This window comes from Oncorhynchus mykiss, chromosome Y (genome assembly GCF_013265735.2).
Source record: "Oncorhynchus mykiss isolate Arlee chromosome Y, USDA_OmykA_1.1, whole genome shotgun sequence".
NCBI lineage: Eukaryota > Metazoa > Chordata > Actinopteri > Salmoniformes > Salmonidae > Oncorhynchus > Oncorhynchus mykiss.
The window spans coordinates 1924151-1943755 of record NC_048593.1 but is presented as its reverse complement, the minus strand read 5'-3'; the positions used below and the strand labels follow the sequence as shown (position 1 = coordinate 1943755).

At 44.2% G+C, this 19605-nt stretch overlaps 3 protein-coding genes across 6 annotated transcripts; 2 read left to right on the top strand and 1 right to left on the bottom strand.

Annotated features, from left to right (window-relative positions):
- Positions 1–562: 562 nt before the first annotated feature.
- On the top strand, positions 563–2570 carry LOC110509556 (homeobox protein vex1-like). The gene is made up of 3 exons (XM_036967355.1): positions 563–1210; positions 1527–1777; positions 1879–2570. The coding sequence occupies exons 1-3, from the start codon at positions 916–918 to the stop codon at positions 2182–2184; spliced, it is 852 nt and encodes a 283-aa protein (XP_036823250.1). The 5' UTR covers positions 563–915; the 3' UTR covers positions 2185–2570.
- On the bottom strand, positions 2380–8159 carry LOC110509554 (histone H2A.V). 4 transcript variants are annotated; one of them, XM_036967356.1, is made up of 5 exons: positions 7554–8159; positions 4200–4277; positions 3954–4082; positions 3697–3826; positions 2380–3558 (listed from the first exon to the last, which is right to left on the bottom strand). In XM_036967356.1, exons 1-5 carry the CDS (start codon positions 7707–7709, stop codon positions 3497–3499), a joined length of 555 nt encoding a protein of 184 aa, XP_036823251.1. In that variant the 5' UTR covers positions 7710–8159; the 3' UTR covers positions 2380–3496. The 4 variants fall into 4 exon arrangements, with proteins under 4 accessions (XP_036823251.1, XP_021446168.1, XP_036823252.1 ...); XM_021590493.2 differs by having other exon boundaries at positions 3969–4082; positions 7554–8151; XM_036967357.1 differs by lacking the exon at positions 7554–8159 and adding an exon at positions 5318–5469.
- LOC110509306 (transcriptional activator protein Pur-beta) lies at positions 7816–8481 on the top strand. The gene has a single exon (XM_021590234.2). The coding sequence runs from the start codon at positions 7816–7818 to the stop codon at positions 8479–8481; it is 666 nt and encodes a 221-aa protein (XP_021445909.1).
- The last annotated feature ends 11124 nt before the right edge of the window (positions 8482–19605 follow it).

Below are 19605 nucleotides of genomic sequence, written 5' to 3'. Positions count from 1 at the left end.
TTTTTTTCATGTGGGTAGCATCAACAGGACAGATCATGGAATGTATGAAATTATCCTGTAATTTTATATTACGAAATACACAAGAATAGGTGTTATTGGAAGAGTTAATGATATTCATATTGTTTTCATTCCATGGGTAGAGCCGAGGAGCAGGAGGAAAATATGTAATGTTAAAGGAAGTGAATACGCAATGCTATTTGAGAATACATGAATAGGATGAAGTAATGAGCTCTCTCACACACACACACACACACGCGCACACAGGGCTATATTGAGAGCAGCGGGTTCAATTGGGAAGTAAACTAACAGTTACAAATCTATAATTGAAAAAAGGGAATTTATTTTCATTGACTTCTCAATAAACTGTAAAGTGGAAGCTATTTAAAACATTTTTACATTTCTGAATTTCAAATTCAAATCACTTAATTACATTCGAATTGAGCACAACCCTGATTGAGAGAGGAGGTGAGGACAGCAAGGATGTGACTGTGTGTGGGGGAGAGGCTCTCCAGACTCACTGGAGCCAGCGGGTAATGGCCTCATTCAGGCCGATTGAGACGTCTTAATTTCTGCAGTTGTGAAAACTGAAGGAGGGAGGGAAGAAGGGAGGGAAGGATGTGTTCTTTGATCCTGGGCTGAGTGAGTTGTAAAATGAGGAGGTATGCCCTGCATAAATACTGCCTCTACTGCTGAGACTCAGATCATTACTCCATTTATCAGGACAATGACCCACTGAGAGAGAAGAACACACTCACACACACTCTTACCTAAACTTACCCAGCTCTGAGAACTTTGTCTGCATTTCTGGAACCTGAAGGATAAGATGCATTAGATTCTATCCATCCAAAGGACAAGTTTCTCCACCCCAACAACAGGATTTTGGTTAATTTTGTTGGATATTTCCATCATCCAAACATGAGGGGACATTTCTCCATTGAGTGGCTGGCCCAGAGTAGTCGGGCATCGGGCAGCACGAGCCCCTCACCTCCCTCCTCTTCCTGGACATCCGTTGCGGCTGGACCCACCAGCACCTCTGGGACCCACCCCGAGAGCTTGCCTGGGTTCTACTGCCGACCGAAACCTAAGAATAAAGAGAACCAGACAGAGAACAAGGTGAGGAGAGGACATGGGCTGATCCTACGCAGCAATCCCAGCCTGGCAGGCACTGAGACCGCTAAGAGGAGTAGCCCCCTCCACCACAAGCACCAAGGTAGGTTCACTCTCCCTCAAATCAACTCAGGATCTGAGTTTACATGGGAACCATACATTCATTTAAATAGTGTGTCTGTTGTTTGTGGGTGTGTTTTGAGCTATGTGTTGATTGAATTAACAGAATTCTTTAGAAATAGCTACATCTGATTTTGCTCTTATAGTGCTGAAAGCGCTATAGTTAGGACTCACTTCAGACTGAGTCGATGTCTGGAGACATGGTTGTGTTTGAAAGGTTCAGAGAACACAAAAGTCTTGGAAACCACTACGATGTAGCATATGGATGGATTTGGAATCACTTCTCCCTCTTTCTTCAGTAGTGGCTGAGACTGGCTTCATTAGTGGAACAGAGGGGGAAACGTCAGGGTACGAGAGTGAGGGCGGGCGATCCCTCTCCCCAACCACCCCCCTGGATGTCTCCTCTTCGCCCCCTACGGGGAGGCGGCCACGTACAGCCTACACAGCGGAGCAGATCAACAGTCTGGAGAGGGCCTTCAAGAGGAACGCTTACCTGGGAACTCGGGACAAGGTTGAGCTCTGCAAGAAACTCAACCTCTCAGACAAACAGGTAGGCAATGCAGACAAAAATACATATAGGGACTCTATTGCAATGGTTATCAAAGGTTTCTTTGATCGCTGTGTCTAAAACGCCTGTCTGTTTCTCCTCAGATCCGTAACTGGTTCCAGAACAGGCGTATGAGGATGAAGAGGATGGTCCAGGACGCTCTTGCCCAAGCGTGCCAGGCTAAAGTAGCCTCTCACCTCCTGCACTACCCCGAGCTACATGCCTACCAACCCCATCATGCAGCAGAGGGGGGCGCTGCCACCCCATACCTCCACCCACACTACAGCTCATCCACAGCCAGTCCAGCCCTACCCAGCCTCCCCCTGGACTCTTTCTACCAGTACTCCAGCCTCCCAGGCCTGGTGATGCCCACTACTGGGTCCTACCAGCCGTACACTCACCAGTATTAAAACTTTTGGATGATATCTCAATAGTCTAAAGAGGTTTTAAGGAAACTACTTTAGACTAGTGAGACACATCCCAATACATTTTCACTGGCTTCCACTTATCATCTAATGTATTGACTATAGAGAAAGTTATCCACTCAGGGTAGAGAGCAATAATGAATGTGTTTCTGCTCTCCTTTTGTCATACTGTAATTTCTATTTAAGTATAAAATTGTTAGTTTTATTGGATCGGTTTCAAGTCATGTGGCAGCTGTATAAAAGTGTGGATAAAATGAAGGTTTTTTTCCCCCAATTACATTATAAATCAGATAATCTCAGTTCTTCCACTTGATTTATATATTTGTAAGTATTGTGTGAAAATAAAATGAAAAACAATCCCATTGCCAGAATATGGACTGTTTTTGTTGTAGTCATTTCAAACACCTCAATAGCTCCGACCAGTTTACAAATGGCCACCTAGTGCCCGACAAAGAACTTGGTCATACTGTGTGGATGAGTCAGTACGCAGCTAACTCACACAATCCGTAAAAGAGAGAAAGATGGTTCACACATGAACTTGTGGTGAAAAATGTAATCGATTTTTCAGAACAAGCGATACACCCAAATGGACTTCATTGGGCTCCTGAGTGGCGCAGCAGTCTAAGGCACTGCATCTCAGTGCAAAGAGCATCCACTACAGTCAATGGTTTGAAACCAGGCTGTATCACATCCGGCTGTGATTGAGAGTCCCATAGGGCGGTGCAGAATTGGCCCAGCTTTGGCCATCATTGTAAATAAGAGTTTGTTCTTAACAGGCTTGCCTAGTTAAATAAAATCAAACAATTCTGTCCAATTTTCCTTTCCCTCCACAAAATGACAACCTTCTGTCTCCATGGAATACAATGAAATCATCTCAGAACTACTGTATCTCTGAAGATAAGCAAGGTCAAAGCTAAATAAGAAATCACTTTATGACTAAAATAACAGACACAGGTTGTTTAAAAGATTTTTAAACTTTGTAAGTATAAAACACTTTTGGAGCTATATCCAATCAACTCAAACTTTTTCAGAACATGACAAGAACTTCAGCATTTGTTGGTCTATGTACAAAATGTACAAGTTTCTTGTCAGAAAAAAAATCTTAAAACTTCCCTAAACACCCCACCTTTCACCTTTAAAACAGTACAAACCAACACATACCTCAAAGACTACAACTACGGTTACAAAATTACCCAAACAAATATGCAAAACAAAATCAATATGGCTCCCCTTTCCTTCTGGACTTGCCTAGTTAAATAAATAAAATACAATTCCTGGTGGTGTGAGGTCACTTCCTCTATGCAGTCTTCTGCTGGCCCTTCTTTCCAATCAGAGACTTGTGGATGTGAGGAATTACACCTGCAGGAGGGAGTGAAAGGAACATTATGAATGTGTGATGCTATTGCTACACATTGGTAGGTGAAGAGGTGTTTGTAATGTAAAACACAGTTCCTGGAAGACCAATACATGAATCCAATCTAAGAGTTTAAAACTCACCTCCTCCAGCGATGGTGGCCTTGATGAGTGAGTCCAATTCCTCGTCTCCGCGGATGGCCAACTGTAAGTGACGCGGAGTGATACGCTTCACCTTCAGATCCTTGGAGGCATTCCCTGCCAACTCCAACACCTGAGAGTGACACAACAATAGTCTCAGTCTTTGCCCATTAGGGTAGGGTTGGAGTAAAAACCTGCTTGATTGACCTCCATCAGAGCCCTCAATGAGCCTCCTTAAAAATATATAAATAAATGGTTACATAAAAACTTTTCACCTCAGCCGTGAGGTACTCCAAGATGGCGGCGCTGTATACTGCTGCGGTGGCTCCCACTCTGCCGTGGCTGGTGGTTCGGGTCTTCAGGTGTCTGTGGATACGACCCACCGGGAACTACAACACACAGTCATAAATGCTATAGGTAGAAGTTGCCCATTTATCTGTGTTGCAGGATTCACTTGTGACTGATACAACAGAGAAACCCTGGGGAAAAGAGATGTAGGTACATGCCTGGAGTCCAGCCCTTTGGGAGCGAGACACAGCCTTCGCCTTGGCTTTGCCACTGTCCTTTCCAGCTTTTCCTCCTGCCTGGAAAGTGACAACGAGATTCAGTTAAATGGCTGATGCATGAATGTGATTAAATGTGTTTTCTTTCACTTTTTTCTTCTCAAAGCGATGTATAACTGTGACCAAGCTGAAGGAGATGCAAGATGGTGTAGGTGTACAAAAGAAAAATGATTAGTACACTAAAAATCTCCAATTTATTTTTGTTGCCTAGTGGTTAAGAGCATTGGACCAGTAACCGGAAGGTCCCTGGTTCGAATCCCCTTGAGCAAGGCACTTAAAAATTGTTCCTGTAAGTCGCTCTGGATAAGAGCGTCTGCCAAATGACTAGCTAAAATGTAAATGTAACTTCAAGCAAACCGAAGGCACATGCAGCTGGTCATTACAATAATCTGATTCATCACACACACGTCTCTCCACCAACTGAAAGATAAAGGACAATTTCCGATTCATAACGTTTGCTATGTAACTGGCAAACTGTCATTTGAGTTCTCGCTAAGACAATTCACTACAATTTAGAAAACTAAAAAAGCCTAAATATGCCTTTCTATAGCTAACTACAATACAAATACGAAGGAAGAATGGTTTAGGTATCTCGCTAAAACTGAAATACATATTGGTACATTTGTAGCTTGCTACCACAGCAGGTAGTATTAACGTTACTGTAGTTAGCTAACAGTGCTAAGGTAAGGAGATGGCAACTAACGTTAGTTACCGTAGCTAGGTACTTCAATTAACAATCCAAACTTTACGAATATGTTGGAATATTACATCAGAAAGAGACGGGACTTATATTTATCTAATATACGTTATGTTTGAAAAAGCATGACAAGCAAGTCGGTCGTAAGCCAGGTGGCGTAGATGTAGCTAGATGGCACTCTTTCGTTAGTTTTCGAGTGTTCGTCGACGTCCTATTTCGCACGGAACAAGCTGCAGTCGTGAATCCTAGTTACTCTTACTAGCCAGTTTAGCATATCAGTGCTAAAATGTAATGACATTTACGATCATCTGTCCTATAATACAGACAACGTACATAAAATACATATTTTTTTAAAACTCGTTACCATGTCGCCGTTGAGTTTTCCCTGTTGTATTTCCAAACCGAGAAAACCAATAAACCCGAAGAGCAAAAAAGGCAAGCGAATGAATGGGGAGAGCTTTCAGAGCCAACCAATAGCGTCTCTGTTTATTGGTTCGAACAGTCTTTTCAACCAATTGCAATAGTGTTTGTACAGTGTAGGTAGTCTCTGCAACTGGATTGGACGCTTTGTGATAGTATAAATGCCAGAGAAATACTACTGCGGTCCGTGCTATTCGTGATGCTTAGGGCGTCCCTACTGTTCATAATATAATAATATACACTATATATACAAAAGTATGTGGACACCCCTTCAAATTTGTGGATTCGACTATTTCAGCCAAACCCGTTGCTGACAGGTGTATAGATTCGAGCACACAGCCATGCAATGGTACCGTCTTGGCATGTCACCTTTCCCACAAGTCAGTTTGTCAAATTTCTGCCCTGCTAGAGCTGCCCTGGTCAACTGTAAGTGCTGTTATTGTCAAGTGGAATCGTCTAGGAGCAACAGCGGCTCATCTGCAAAGTGGGACCACCAAGTGCTGAAGCGCATAGCTAGTGAAAAATATTCTATCCTTGGTTGCAACACTCACTACTGAGTTCAAAACTGCACACAAGGCTAAGATCACCATGCGCAAATACCAAGAGTCAGCTGGAGTGGTGTAAAGCTTGCTGCCATTGGACCCTGGAGCAGTGGAAACGAGTTCTCTGGAGTGATGAATCACACTTCACCATCTGGCAGTCAGACGGACGAATCTGGGTTTGGCGGATGCCAGGAGAATGCTACCTGCCCGAACGCACAGTGCCAACTGTAAAGTTTGGTGGAGGAGGAATAATGGTCTGGGGCTGTTTTTCACAGTTCGGGCTAGGCCCCTTAGTTCCAGATAGGGAAATCATTTTAGACAATTATGTGCTTCAACTTTGAGTTAACAGTTTGGGGAAGGCTCTTTCCTGTTTCAGCATGACAATGCCCCCGTGCACAAATCGAGGTCCATACAGAAATGTTTTTTCGAGATTGATGAACTTGACTGGCCTGCACAGAGCCCTGACCTCAACCCCATCGAACACCTTTGGGATGAATTGGAACGCCTAATCGCCCAACATCAGTGCCCAACCTCACTAATGCCCTTGCGGCTGAATGGAAGCAAGTCCCCACAGCAATGTTCCAACAAACCAGTCAGGACACCTCAGTGGTGGAACGAATCTCCCCCTGCTTTCGGTGCAGCTTTGGTGAGCTGGGATTTGAAATGGGTTGGAACTGGATTGGTGGGCATAACAAATCAGGGCACCTCCGTAGGAAATGAAATGTCAATTTGGTTTGAGCACCCCTATGATTCTTAAACTGCATAAAAGACGAGGCAGACAACATCTGAAGGGGGAACAGAATTTAACACAGCACAGGATTTTAAAAAACTGGACTAAATGTATTTTTTAAAACTGGGCCCTGGGTTCGAGTCTCAACCAACCCATCACTGAATTCGCTCCACTGGTGTCAGAAGTGAGATAGTGAAGGAGTGGTATATAGTGTAGCGATCTTGGTAAGATGCTTGCCTCTGAATCAGAACCCCTCTGAATTTGCTACAACACTGTCTGACTGATTGATGGGATGATTGGTGTGATGGGCACCACTGTGGTGGAATTAATAGCAACATCAAATATTCACATTCATATCTGGGTGACAGGGAAAATATTAGGAGTCACATGGCTAAGTATTTTAGAACCATAGTAGCCTACTTGAGGAAATTAGGTTCATGAAAAGGTGCAAGGTTAAATGTATTAATCTCAGTGTAAATGAGTGCTCTTTTGTGACATTGTTATGACATAAGGAGTTGCTTTTATTACTACTTTTATGTATGTAGTATTCCCCAGTCTAGAATTTAACGCTTGCCCAGTTTGCCTTAAATGATATAGCAACTGCAGAGAAAAGGATCTCCTACAATTTATTGGTACTCCATAGTAAAAATTGTTGTAACAATATTGTGGCCCGTTGATTGGACGGTGATGTGGTCCACGATATTTACGTCAACAGAACCTACATCTAAACCAATGACATGTATGAATGTTAAGACGTAGGCGTGATAGCCAGCGGAAAACGACCAATGAGAAAACAAACTCGTTGAACCTGGCGTGATTGACAGACCCAAGGCCAATGTGGGAGCGCTCGGGGAGGGTTTTGGTGGTGACCATGAAGGGGGTGTGCACGCGGAGAGGGCGATACTCACAAGCGGGAGAAGCTGGCTGGCGGTGCTGAAGATGGCGGATGGTGACAGTGGGAGCGAGCGCGGTGGCAGCAGCCGCGGAGGGGGAGGTGGGAGCGGGCACCAGCCCTTCCAGAGAGAGCAGGAGACGCAGGAGCTGGCGTCCAAGCGCCTGGACATCCAGAACAAGCGCTTCTACCTGGATGTCAAGCAGAACAACAAGGGCAGGTTCATCAAAATTGCCGAGGTGGGGGCCGGGGGCTCCAAAAGTCGCCTGACTCTGTCCATGTCAGTTGCGGCGGAGTTTCGCGATTACCTGGGGGATTTCATAGAGCACTACGCCCAACTGGGGCCTAGCAGCCCGGAGCAGATCGCACAGTCCTCGGTCGGAGAGGACGGTGGGCCCAGGCGAGCCTTGAAGAGCGAGTTCTTGGTCCGGGAGAACCGTAAATACTACCTTGATCTGAAGGAGAACCAGCGGGGGAGGTTCTTGCGGATCCGACAGACCGTCAACCGAGGGCCCGGGTACGGAGTAGGTGGGCCGGGAGGAGGTATGCAGGCTGGTCAGACCATAGCCCTTCCGGCCCAAGGCTTAATAGAGTTTAGAGACGCCCTTGCAAAGCTTATAGATGATTATGGTGGAGACGACGAGGAATTGGCCTGTGGAACGGCGGTTGGGGGCTATGGGGAGCTTCCTGAGGGCACATCCATCATGGTGGACTCTAAACGGTTCTTTTTTGACGTCGGGTCAAACAAATACGGCGTGTTCCTGCGAGTGAGCGAGGTCAAACCGAGCTACAGGAACTCTATCACCATCCCGTTCAAAGCATGGGGAAAGTTCGGAGGTGCTTTCAGCCGGTACGCCGAGGAAATGAAAGAGATCCAGGAGCGACAGCGGGATAAAATGTATGAGAGGAAAGAGGAGTCGGAGGGAGAGGTGGATGATGACTGATGAGTTGAAACAGCTGATAGAGTTCAGTTCACACAGTGAGATTTGAAATATTATATGTGGCAGAAATGACAGATTTAAGTGCATGAGGAATCGAACTTTAATACAAAAAAATATCGTGGCATAAAAAGTACGTTTGACATTGGAACCATTATTGATGTATTATTAAAACCTGGAGTTTAATGAAAGTTATGGGGCAAAGAGTGTCTAAAATGAGACCTTTCTCATGGGTTAAAAAAAAATAAATGAAATTATGTTTTGTAAAAAAAGAAAGAAATATCCCCAAAACCAGCAACTTGGTTTTCATAACAATATAAGAAGCCAATTAAATCTTTATAATGTTTCCTTTAAAATATAGATATATATTTAAGAGTAAGGAGTTGAATCCATTAATGCAGCTATTATTTCCATTGCTCCTTGTAAGGAGAGAACCAGCATCCATTGTATCCCTGTTCTAGCTCTCTCCTATGTGGCAGTGTGTGTTACCTTACAAGTACCTTTTAGTGAAAGTAGTAGAAAGGAATGTCTAGAACAATTGTCATTTTTCTGGAGGTTAATATTTGGTGTGTTAATCGATGGGGGGAAGCTATATCACATTGGCTGTGCCATAGCAGGGCCTTTAACAGACAATTATGATGAGAAACGTTACGGAGAGAATAACTGTATCTGCAGGCTTATCTGAAGGCCTCTGAGACTAAATTGGAGACTTGTGCTAACGTAGTTAGCTCACAGTGTCATGTCACCCTCCATACAAATACTGTAGGCCTAAACATGGCAGATGAGTGAATGCTTTTGTTGTTTTTACATATAAATGCCTGGCATTATTTACATGGTCTGTTTCCTGGGACTTATTTTATTTGAAAGTAACTTAATTTTATCTTGTCAGATGGGAGCAGAGCAGTGTGTCACCTCCCACAACAATGTGGCCTGGTATCAAGAGAGTGGCAGGCCTATTAACCAATTGGCAACCAGAAAGGACAGTCTCTTCCTACTGTGTGCGTCCCATCCCTCAGGAGCCTGCTTCCCACTTCAGAACAGTTTGCACATATATTATGCCAAAATGTTGACATTTTTGACAGATTGGACAACAGTAGGGATTTTTCAATTAAGTGATTGTTTTCATTCAACGAAAGACTAATCGTTTTAATGCCAATTTTTTTGGGGGGGAAATACTGCACCAAATGTCTTAGATGTAAAAACATCTCTGCAAAAACATCTAAATTAATGACATACTGTGCACGAACAGCTGAAAAACCCTTGCCATAGGCCAAAATGAACAAAAACATCAATTTCATCATAATATATGCGCAAACTGTTTTGGGTGGAAAGCATGCGGACGGACGCCTTTACCCACACACCACGGGAGCCTTCTGATATGGCCATTGGAATTGATCACTGGGTGAAATCCAGAGGAGCTGCTACTACTACTGTCACCCAGCCAGCCAAGAGTGTGTAGGGCATCAATGATAAGGTGCCAACACTCTGTCTCAGCCCAGGCATCAGCACTGCCACACCACCGACGTCACACTACGCCTCTGGACAGTAACAACAGGATGAATGGTTTACAAAGATAACTATATTGAAAGAAAATGGTGCTTATAAGTGAGATGATAAAAATACAATATTTACAATATTTACTTACAATATTTTTTACCTTAAAGAAAAGGAGAAGAATATGAACTATAGAAGTATAACGCAGGCTTATGAAACATAGCTGGGACGCGACCGAATTGTCCATGTTTTTTTCTTTGTTTATTCTCACTTTCATTTGTTGATTTTCTCCCAGAGAGTGAAATAAATAACACTTCTGTGATTAAAAAAATATATTAATGCAACAGATATTGTGATTGTATACTTTTAAAAAACCTCTTTCTCTCCCTCTTCCCTCCTCCCCACTCCCCACTCCAACACAACCAGTACCTGCTGAAAGGGAGTACATAGTTCTCCATTTTCACTTACTCTTAGGTTGAAACGGGCAGACACTTCATCCTCCCAAGTGTTCCTTTAAGTATTAGTTATTAGGCTCCTACACATCTATCAAACTACAGCCAGTTGGAATAATTGGCACAGTGTGTAGTCCCAGTCGGTCTCCGTTTCTCATAGTTGTTCCCCATTTAACATGTGGAACCGGCCAAGGGCAATTGGTCTGAGATGGGGGGGGACTGCCCAACGCATCACCGGTAGTTTGTTGGCTGTGGACTAGTTGGATAGACGTGTAGGAGCCTTCATATGACACATTCTAAACTCTGAGCTTGAAGTTGCCTTCAGTTTAACTTGTGCCATTAATTATGTTGCCTGTTGTCATCAAGGCAATTAGGTTTTATTTTTGTACTTGGGAAAGACTACTAAATAGTGTACTGTAAGTACATGGAAAAGCAAACTGGGGGTCCCGATTGGCACAGCGGTCTAAGGCACTGCATCTCAGTGCAAGAGGCATCCATCCCTACAGTCCCTGGTTCGTATCCAGGCTGTATCACATTCGGCCGTGATTGGGAGTCCCATAGGGTGGTGTGCAATTGGCCCAGGGTTTGGCTGGGGTAGCCCGTTATTGTAAATAAGAAGTTGTTTTGAACTGACTTGCCTAGTTAAATAAAAATAAATAAAAAAGTACTGGCTCAATTGAGTTAGGCATTTAACGTACCTAGTAATCCAATTGCTTTACGATGCTAAGAATGTGTGTGTGGATTCTTTGCCACTTTTTTGTTGTTGCACTTTGAGATACCAAACACAATGGTATGTATTAGTCTCACAGCCAATTTAGTTATTGAAGATAGAAGATGTGGTCTCCAGTCTTCTCCCCAGCAGAATCTCAGTCGTGACACAGCAGCTGTTGTAGACGTGTGCTCAGCTGTTGTACCATATCAATACCATCTTCTTTTCATCAGTCAATGAAAGAGCTCTTAGGAAAACAGACTCACATCTCCAGCCTAAACATTCACCTCAACACAACACAAGGTAAATGTAGAAATAGGAATTAGAATGCATGTCTAAATAAATGTGTGTTTGAGATAGGTCTGCACTGATGATAGGATCATTATCAACAGCAAAGTATCTGTAGATTTGTATAATCTATGAACCATCAGACCTCCATCAGATCCAATTAAACTAGGGATGACATGCTTAACCACAGGTCTCGGATCAGAGTGTAGCATTATATAGAGCTATTCCCTTCCATCTCATATTGCTCAAATGACCAGCAAACCTGGTTTTAAAAAAAACAGATCAAGCAACACCTCACAGCACAATGCCTCTCCCCTATTTGACCTAGATATTTGGTGAAAGTATGTGCCATGTCGGCTTAGGAGAGGAGGGTGAGCTCTGTCACGTGAAGCAGGAGGAAGTCTATAGTAGGGGTAACCTGACTCCCCCTCCACTGCATTGGTCTCTTCCTCTGTTCTCTGGGCCTATCATGTCTCGCGCCCTCTTTATCCATCTCTTTACTCTCTCTCACACATGCATTTGCTTCTTTTTCTTCCTTCTTTCTCACACTGCTTCTTTCCCTTCTCTATCTCTCTCTCTTTCTCTGTTTGTAAATCTGGAGTGAGGGCAGCTGTTGGAGCATCTGTGCAGGTCTGTGTGTGTGTGCTGACAGGGCAGCGGGTGCTATTTTAACGTGGGAGGCCTGGACAGACAAACATTCCTCTCGTCCTGCCTAGGAATCAGCTGTGCCATTAGATCCTGAGTGCCTGACGCACACGTGCACGATACATACATAATCACACACATATGGCCTCACGCACACACACACACACACACACACACACTCCCTCACATTCTCTAACGCACACTTCCTCACAAGGGTTTGATTGTGTCAAAGCCTGCTCACACAATCCCAATTACAGACGAACGACAGACATTCAGAGAGAAGGAGCCTGGCTGAACAGGACCGGAACAGATGCTCAGTGTCTCAGAGTGTGTGAACACACACACACACACACACACACACACACACACACACACACACACACACACACACACACACACACACACACACACACACACACACACACACACACACACACACACACACACACACACACACACACACACACACACACACACAGAGCGCTGTATACCTCACCCCAAGTCATCCTACTAGACAGGTTATTTATATGAACCTTTCTGTCTGGTCTAAGCAGATGTGATGGTTAGAGGAGAGAAGTTCAACATGGGCAACTGCAAGGCCTGCCTGCTCTACCAGCTGTTAGTGCTCTGGTGTATTGTATTGTGTGGTGTGTGTTGGTTGTGTAGCAGTTGGTGAGTCACTGAGAGAGTTGATGGTGTGTGTGTGTGTCGTGTTGGTAGTAAGTGTGTTTTTCCCCAGGCAGGCTGGGTAGATAGAGCCTAATCAGAGAAGGCAGCGTTTGGCCTGTGAATCAACTGAAAGAGTGACACAGCACGCACATAGCTGTCGGGACACCTCCCCTCCTCTCTTGCACCCTTTTCTCCCCTCCTCTTCCTCTCTCTTCTCCTGTCCTCTGTCAAACTGTTTCTGTGAAGCAGAGCAGGGAAGTTAACTGGCTCACTGAGTTTGTCATTAATCACACGACTCTGGTGTGTGTGTGTGAGAGAGAGAGAGAGAGAGAGAGAGGGTTGTGGATGATTCTGGAAAAACACTTTCCCTGTTCAGGATGATAACGTGTTCTACTACTACCACCTCCCTGCTGTGCAGTATGGGTCAGTATCTCCGTTACTCCTTTAGGCTGTGTAAGCTATGATACGGCCTAGGATAAAGTTCCCCATTGTCACTTAGGAGGTCAGTTTTATGTCCAAATTGCTCCTAGTCCCCCCTACCCACACAAACATGCCCTTATTAGCAAACAAAGGAGGGTGGGGTGGAGGGGGGGGGGGGGGGGGGGGTGTGAGAGGGAGGAGGAGGAAGAAGGAGGGAAGAGTGGGGGGTTAGCTCCATATACCATGTGTCAGTGTGTGGACAGATCGACAGGAAGCAGCTCTCACACATAGAAGAAAGGGCCAATGGGCTGCTGGGCTCTCCACTAATCAGATTCCCCCTGTGACAAATTTGACTTCCGTCTCTCTAAACTGAGAGGAGGATTTGCCCTTAGAAACAAATCTATGGGCAGTTTTGCATTATAAGTTGTCCCCTGGGCACAGATCTAGGATCAGCTTACCCTCCCCAAATCCTGCACTTAATAATTATAGGGGACCGTAACACTGACCTTAGATCAGTGTCTAGGGGCAACGTCATCCTACTGTCCTACTACAATTTCTGTCCTGACTGACCCCCTCTGTTCCTCACAGACAACCTTGACGTCAACCTCCCTTCCCCCCCAACGTCACACACACACCTTCTCTTCTTCAAGCACGGGATAAGTGTGTGTGTGTGTGTGTGTGTGTGTGTGTGTGTGTGTGTGTGTGTGTGTGTGTGTGAGTGAGAGAGAGAGAGAGAGAGAGAGAGAACACAAAAAACTATACATACCTCACCCTAAACATCAGTGCCACAGGTAACTTCCACAAAGCTGTGTACGATCTGAGAGACAAGGCAAGAAGGGCCTTCTACGCCATCAAAAGGAAATCAAATTTGACATACCAATTAGGATCTGGCTAAAAATACTTGAATCAATTATAGCACCCATTGCCCTTTATGGTTGTGAGGTCAACCAATAATTCACATAATGGGACAAACACCATGCATGCAGCACCATGCATGCAGAATTCTGCAAAAAATATCCTTGGTGTACAACGTCAAACACCAAATAATGTATGCAGAGCAGAATTAGGTCGATACCTGCTAATTATCAAAATCCAGAAAAGAGATGTTAAATTCTACAACCAACCAATAAAGCCATCACCTACAGAGAGCCCCAGGACAGCAACACAATTAAACCCAACAAATATTGAGAAAACAAAAAGACAGGCCGAACAGGCTCCCATTAACATCGACAGGGCTGTAGTGGAGTGGGTAGAGAGTTAAGTTCCTTGGTGTCCACATCACCAACGATCTATCATGGTCCAAACACACCAAGACAGTCGTGAAGAGGGCACGACAACACCTTTCCCCTCTCAGGAGACTGAAAATATTTGTCAGGGGTCCCCAGATCCTCAAAAAGTTTTACAGCTGCACCATCGAGAGCATCCTGACCGTTTGCATCCTCGCCTGGTATGGCAACTGCTCGGCATCTGACCGTAAGGCGCTACAGAGGGTAGTGCGTGCGGCCCAGTACATCACTGGGGCCAAGATTCCTGCCATCCAGGACTTGAATTACTAGGCAGTGTCAGAGGAAAGCCCCAAAAAATGGTCAGACTCCAGTCACCCTAATCATTGACTGTTCTCTCTGCTACTGCACTAGGACCAAAAGGCTCCTTAACAGCTTCTACCCCCAAGCCATAAGACTGCTGAACAATTCATTAAATGGCCACCGGACTATTTACTTTGACAACCCCCCCCCTCCAATGCTGCTACTCGCTGTCTATTATCTGTCGTCACTTCACCCCTACCTACATGTACACATTGACTCGGTACCGGTACCACCTGTATATAGCCTCGTGTATATAGCCTCGTGTATATAGCCTCGTGTATATAGCCTCGTGTATATAGCCTCGTGTATATAGCCTCGTGTATATAGCCTCGTGTATATAGCCTCGTTATTGTTATGTTACTTTTTATTATTTTTTACTTTCGTTTATTTGGTAAACATTTTCTTAACTCTTTCTTGAAGTGCACTATTGGGCTTGTAAGTAAGCATTTCACGGTAACCTATTGTATTCGGCGCATGTGACAAATATTGATTTGATATGATTTGAGATAGAATCTTGACACATTGGAAAGAATTAACAAGACATCACAGCAAACTAGAATGCTATTTGGCCTTAAACAGCTTTGACTATGTACAGACTCAGTGAGCATAGCCTTGCTATTGAGAGGCCGCCGTAGACAAGACTTGGCTCCCAAGAAAAGACAGGCTATGTGCAGACTGTCCACAAATTAGAGGGCCCCCACATGCCCCCTAGACACTGCAACAACATAACCAACAAAAACGGGTCACAACTCCTGCAGGTCTGTCGGACACTGGGTATGAACATAGTCAATGGTAGGCTTCGAGGGGATTCCTACTGCAGGTAGACCTATAGCTCATCTCTTGGCAGTAGTACTGTAACTACTTTATCACTGACCTCAACCCAGAGTCTCTCAGAGCATTCACAGTCAGCCCACTGACCTCAACCCAGAGTCTCTCAGAGCATTCACAGTCAGTCCACTGACCTCAACCCAGAGTCTCTCAGAGCATTCACAGTCAGCCCACTGACCTCAACCCAGAGTCTCTCAGAGCATTCACAGTCAGTCCACTGACCTCAACCCAGAGTCTCTCAGAGCATTCACAGTCAGTCCACTGACCTCCACCCAGAGTCTCTCAGAGCATTCACAGTCAGCCCACTGACCTCCACCCAGAGTCTCTTAGAGCGTTCACAGCCAGTCCACTGACCTCCACCCAGAGTCTCTCAGAGCATTCACAGTCAGCCCACTGACCTCAACCCAGAGTCTCTTAGAGCGTTCACAGTCAGCCCACTGACCTCAACCCAGAGTCTCTTAGAGCGTTCACAGTCAGTCCACTGACCTCCACCCAGAGTCTCTCAGAGCATTCACAGTCAGCCCACTGACCTCAACCCAGAGTCTCTCAGAGCGTTCACAGTCAGTCCACTGACCTCAACCCAGAGTCTCTCAGAGCATTCACAGTCAGTCCACTGACCTCAACCCAGAGTCTCTCAGAGCATTCACAGTCAGCCCACTGACCTCAACCCAGAGTCTCTCAGAGCGTTCACAGTCAGTCCACTGACCTCAACCCAGAGTCTCTCAGAGCATTCACAGTCAGTCCACTGACCTCAATCCAGAGTCTCTCAGAGCATTCACAGTCAGCCCACTGACCTCAACCCAGAGTCTCTCAGAGCGTTCACAGTCAGTCCACTGACCTCAACCCAGAGTCTCTCAGAGCGTTCACAGTCAGTCCACTGACACCCTTATCAGATCACAGCAAGATCCCACTCTACTTGAACAGAGCTATGCTCAGTCATGAGGCATCAAAGCCAAAGGAACTGAATAATATTAAGAAATTCTAAAGATGAAAGGAAAGTAATGTTAGGAAAAACAATTAGGCAACAACAAACTCAATACCTTCTAGACAATTTCCTGGACAAAAGGTTTCACTGTAATAGTGATGGTGTAGACTTGGCAGTAGAAAACCTAAACAGTATATTTAACCTCTCAACTTCCCTATCAAATTTGAAAATGTCAAGCAGACAACTTAAGACAATTAACAATGACAAATGGTTTGAGGAAGAATGTAAAAACCTAAGGACATTTGTAAACCTATCCAAACAAAAACATAGAGACCCAGAAAACCTGAGCCTTCACTACGGTGAATAACTAAAACAATACAGAAATATACACTAGGGGAAAAAGAAGGATTTGCACAACAGAAATCAGCTCAATGTAATTGAAGAATCCTTAGCATCTAACCACTTCTGGGAAAATTGGAAAATGGTAAACAAACAACAAATATTTTTTGGGGACTCAATTTGGCATGAGGGCCTGCTGTACAAATTGATGGAAAGTAGTGTTGGGTGGAAAACATACAACATTATAAAATCCCTGTACACAAACAACAAATGTGCGGTTAAAATAGGCAGAAAACACACATTTCTTTCCACAGGCCCAGTGGGTGAGACAGGGATGCAGCTTACGCCCCACCCTCTTCAACATACAGTGCATTGCGAAAGTATTCGGCCCCCTTGAACTTTGCGACCTTTTGCCACATTTCAGGCTTCAAACATAAAGATATAAAACTGTACTTTTTTGTGAAGAATCAACAACAAGTGGGACACAATCATGAAGTGGAACGACATTTATTGGATATTTCAAACTTTTTTAACAAATCAAAAACTGAAAAATTGGGCGTGCAAAATTATTCAGCCCCTTTACTTTCAGTGCAGCAAACTCTCTCCAGAAGTTCAGTGAGGATCTCTGAATGATCCAATGTTGACCTAAATGACTAATGATGATAAATACAATCCACCTGTGTGTAATCAAGTCTCCGTATAAATGCACCTGCACTGTGATAGTCTCAGAGGTCCGTTAAAAGCGCAGAGAGCATCATGAAGAACAAGGAACACACCAGGCAGGTCCGAGATACTGTTGTGAAGAAGTTTAAAGCCGGATTTGGATACAAAAATATTTCCCAAGCTTTAAACATCCCAAGAAGCACTGTGCAAGCGATAATATTGAAATGGAAGGAGTATCAGACCACTGCAAATCTACCAAGACCTGGCCGTCCCTCTAAACTTTCAGCTCATACAAGGAGAAGACTGATCAGAGATGCAGCCAAGAGGCCCATGATCACTCTGGATGAACTGCAGAGATCTACAGCTGAGGTGGGAGACTCTGTCCATAGGACAACAATCAGTCGTATATTGCACAAATCTGGCCTTTATGGAAGAGTGGCAAGAAGAAAGCCATTTCTTAAAGATATCCATAAAAAGTGTTGTTTAAAGTTTGCCACAAGACACCTGGGAGACACACCAAACATGTGGAAGAAGGTGCTCTGGTCAGATGAAACCAAAATTGAACTTTTTGGCAACAATGCAAAACGTTATGTTTGGCGTAAAAGCAACACAGCTGAACACACCATCCCCACTGTCAAACATGGTGGTGGCAGCATCATGGTTTGGGCCTGCTTTTCTTCAGCAGGGACAGGGAAGATGGTTAAAATTGATGGGAAGATGGATGGAGCCAAATACAGGACCATTCTGGAAGAAAACCTGATGGAGTCTGCAAAAGACCTGAGACTGGGACGGAGATTTGTCTTCCAACAAGACAATGATCCAAAACATAAAGCAAAATCTACAATGGAATGGTTAAAAAATAAACATATCCAGGTGTTAGAATGGCCAAGTCAAAGTCCAGACCTGAATCCAATCGAGAATCTGTGGAAAGAACTGAAAACTACTGTTCACAAATGCTCTCCATCCAACCTCACTGAGCTCGAGCTGTTTTGCAAGGAGGAATGGGAAAAAATTTCAGTCTCTCGATGTGCAAAACTGACAGAGACATACCCCAAGCGACTTACAGCTGTAATCGCAGCAAAAGGTGGCGCTACAAAGTATTAACTTAAGGGGGCTGAATAATTTTGCACGGCCAATTTTTCAGTTTTTTATTTGTTAAAAAAGTTTGAAATATCCAATAAATGTCGTTCCACTTCATGATTGTGTCCCACTTGTTGTTGATTCTTCACAAAAAAATACAGTTTTATATCTTTATGTTTGAAGCCTGAAATGTGGCAAAAGGTCGCAAAGTTCAAGGGGGGCGAATACTTTCGCAAGGCACTGTATATCAGATCATTCTGCCCTGCTGGCTTCACTGCCCGTCAGTAAAACACAACCTCCCTCAAGAAGATGGAAGTTTGGCACATACTTACTAATGAATCCCACATTTTTAACATTTCTTAACACTCATATCGACATTTTTTTTTAGCACCAATAACAACTCTGCCTCCCCCCTAATATTATGGGAGGCTCTCCTTGCATATCCGAGGGGGAAAATAATATACCCTAGTTCAGGTGCTCGTAAGATGTATAAGGCTCAAGTAGGTTCATTGGAGAAGAAATTAGAGATCTGGAAAATGAACATAGCATAACATTTGACTACTCAATTCTACAGAAATTAGACTCAAAGCGATTGGAATTTAACACCCTGACGACCCACAAAGTGGAAAATGCTCTCAGGAGAACAAAGCAAAACTACAATGAACATGGAGATGAAGCAGGAAAGTTTCTTGCTTGGCAGATAAGACGAGAGGAAGCTAGTAGAGTTATTAGCTCTATTAAGCTACCCAATAATACAGTTGTTCACAGTCCTGAGGAAATTAATCTAGTCTTTAGGGAGTTTTATGAAACATTGTACAAGTCTGAAGGGGATGCCCCTGCCACAATGTATGAGTTTTTGAACTCCATTTACAAACTTTAACTGATGAGGATAGAGAGCACTTGGAGAAAGAGATTACTTCCGAGGAAATTAGGGAATCCATTTTCAACACTGCTGGGGGAAAATCACCAGGGTTAGACGGATTCCCTATTGAATTCTTTCGATCCTCTTTACCCAAACTAATTGAGCCTCTT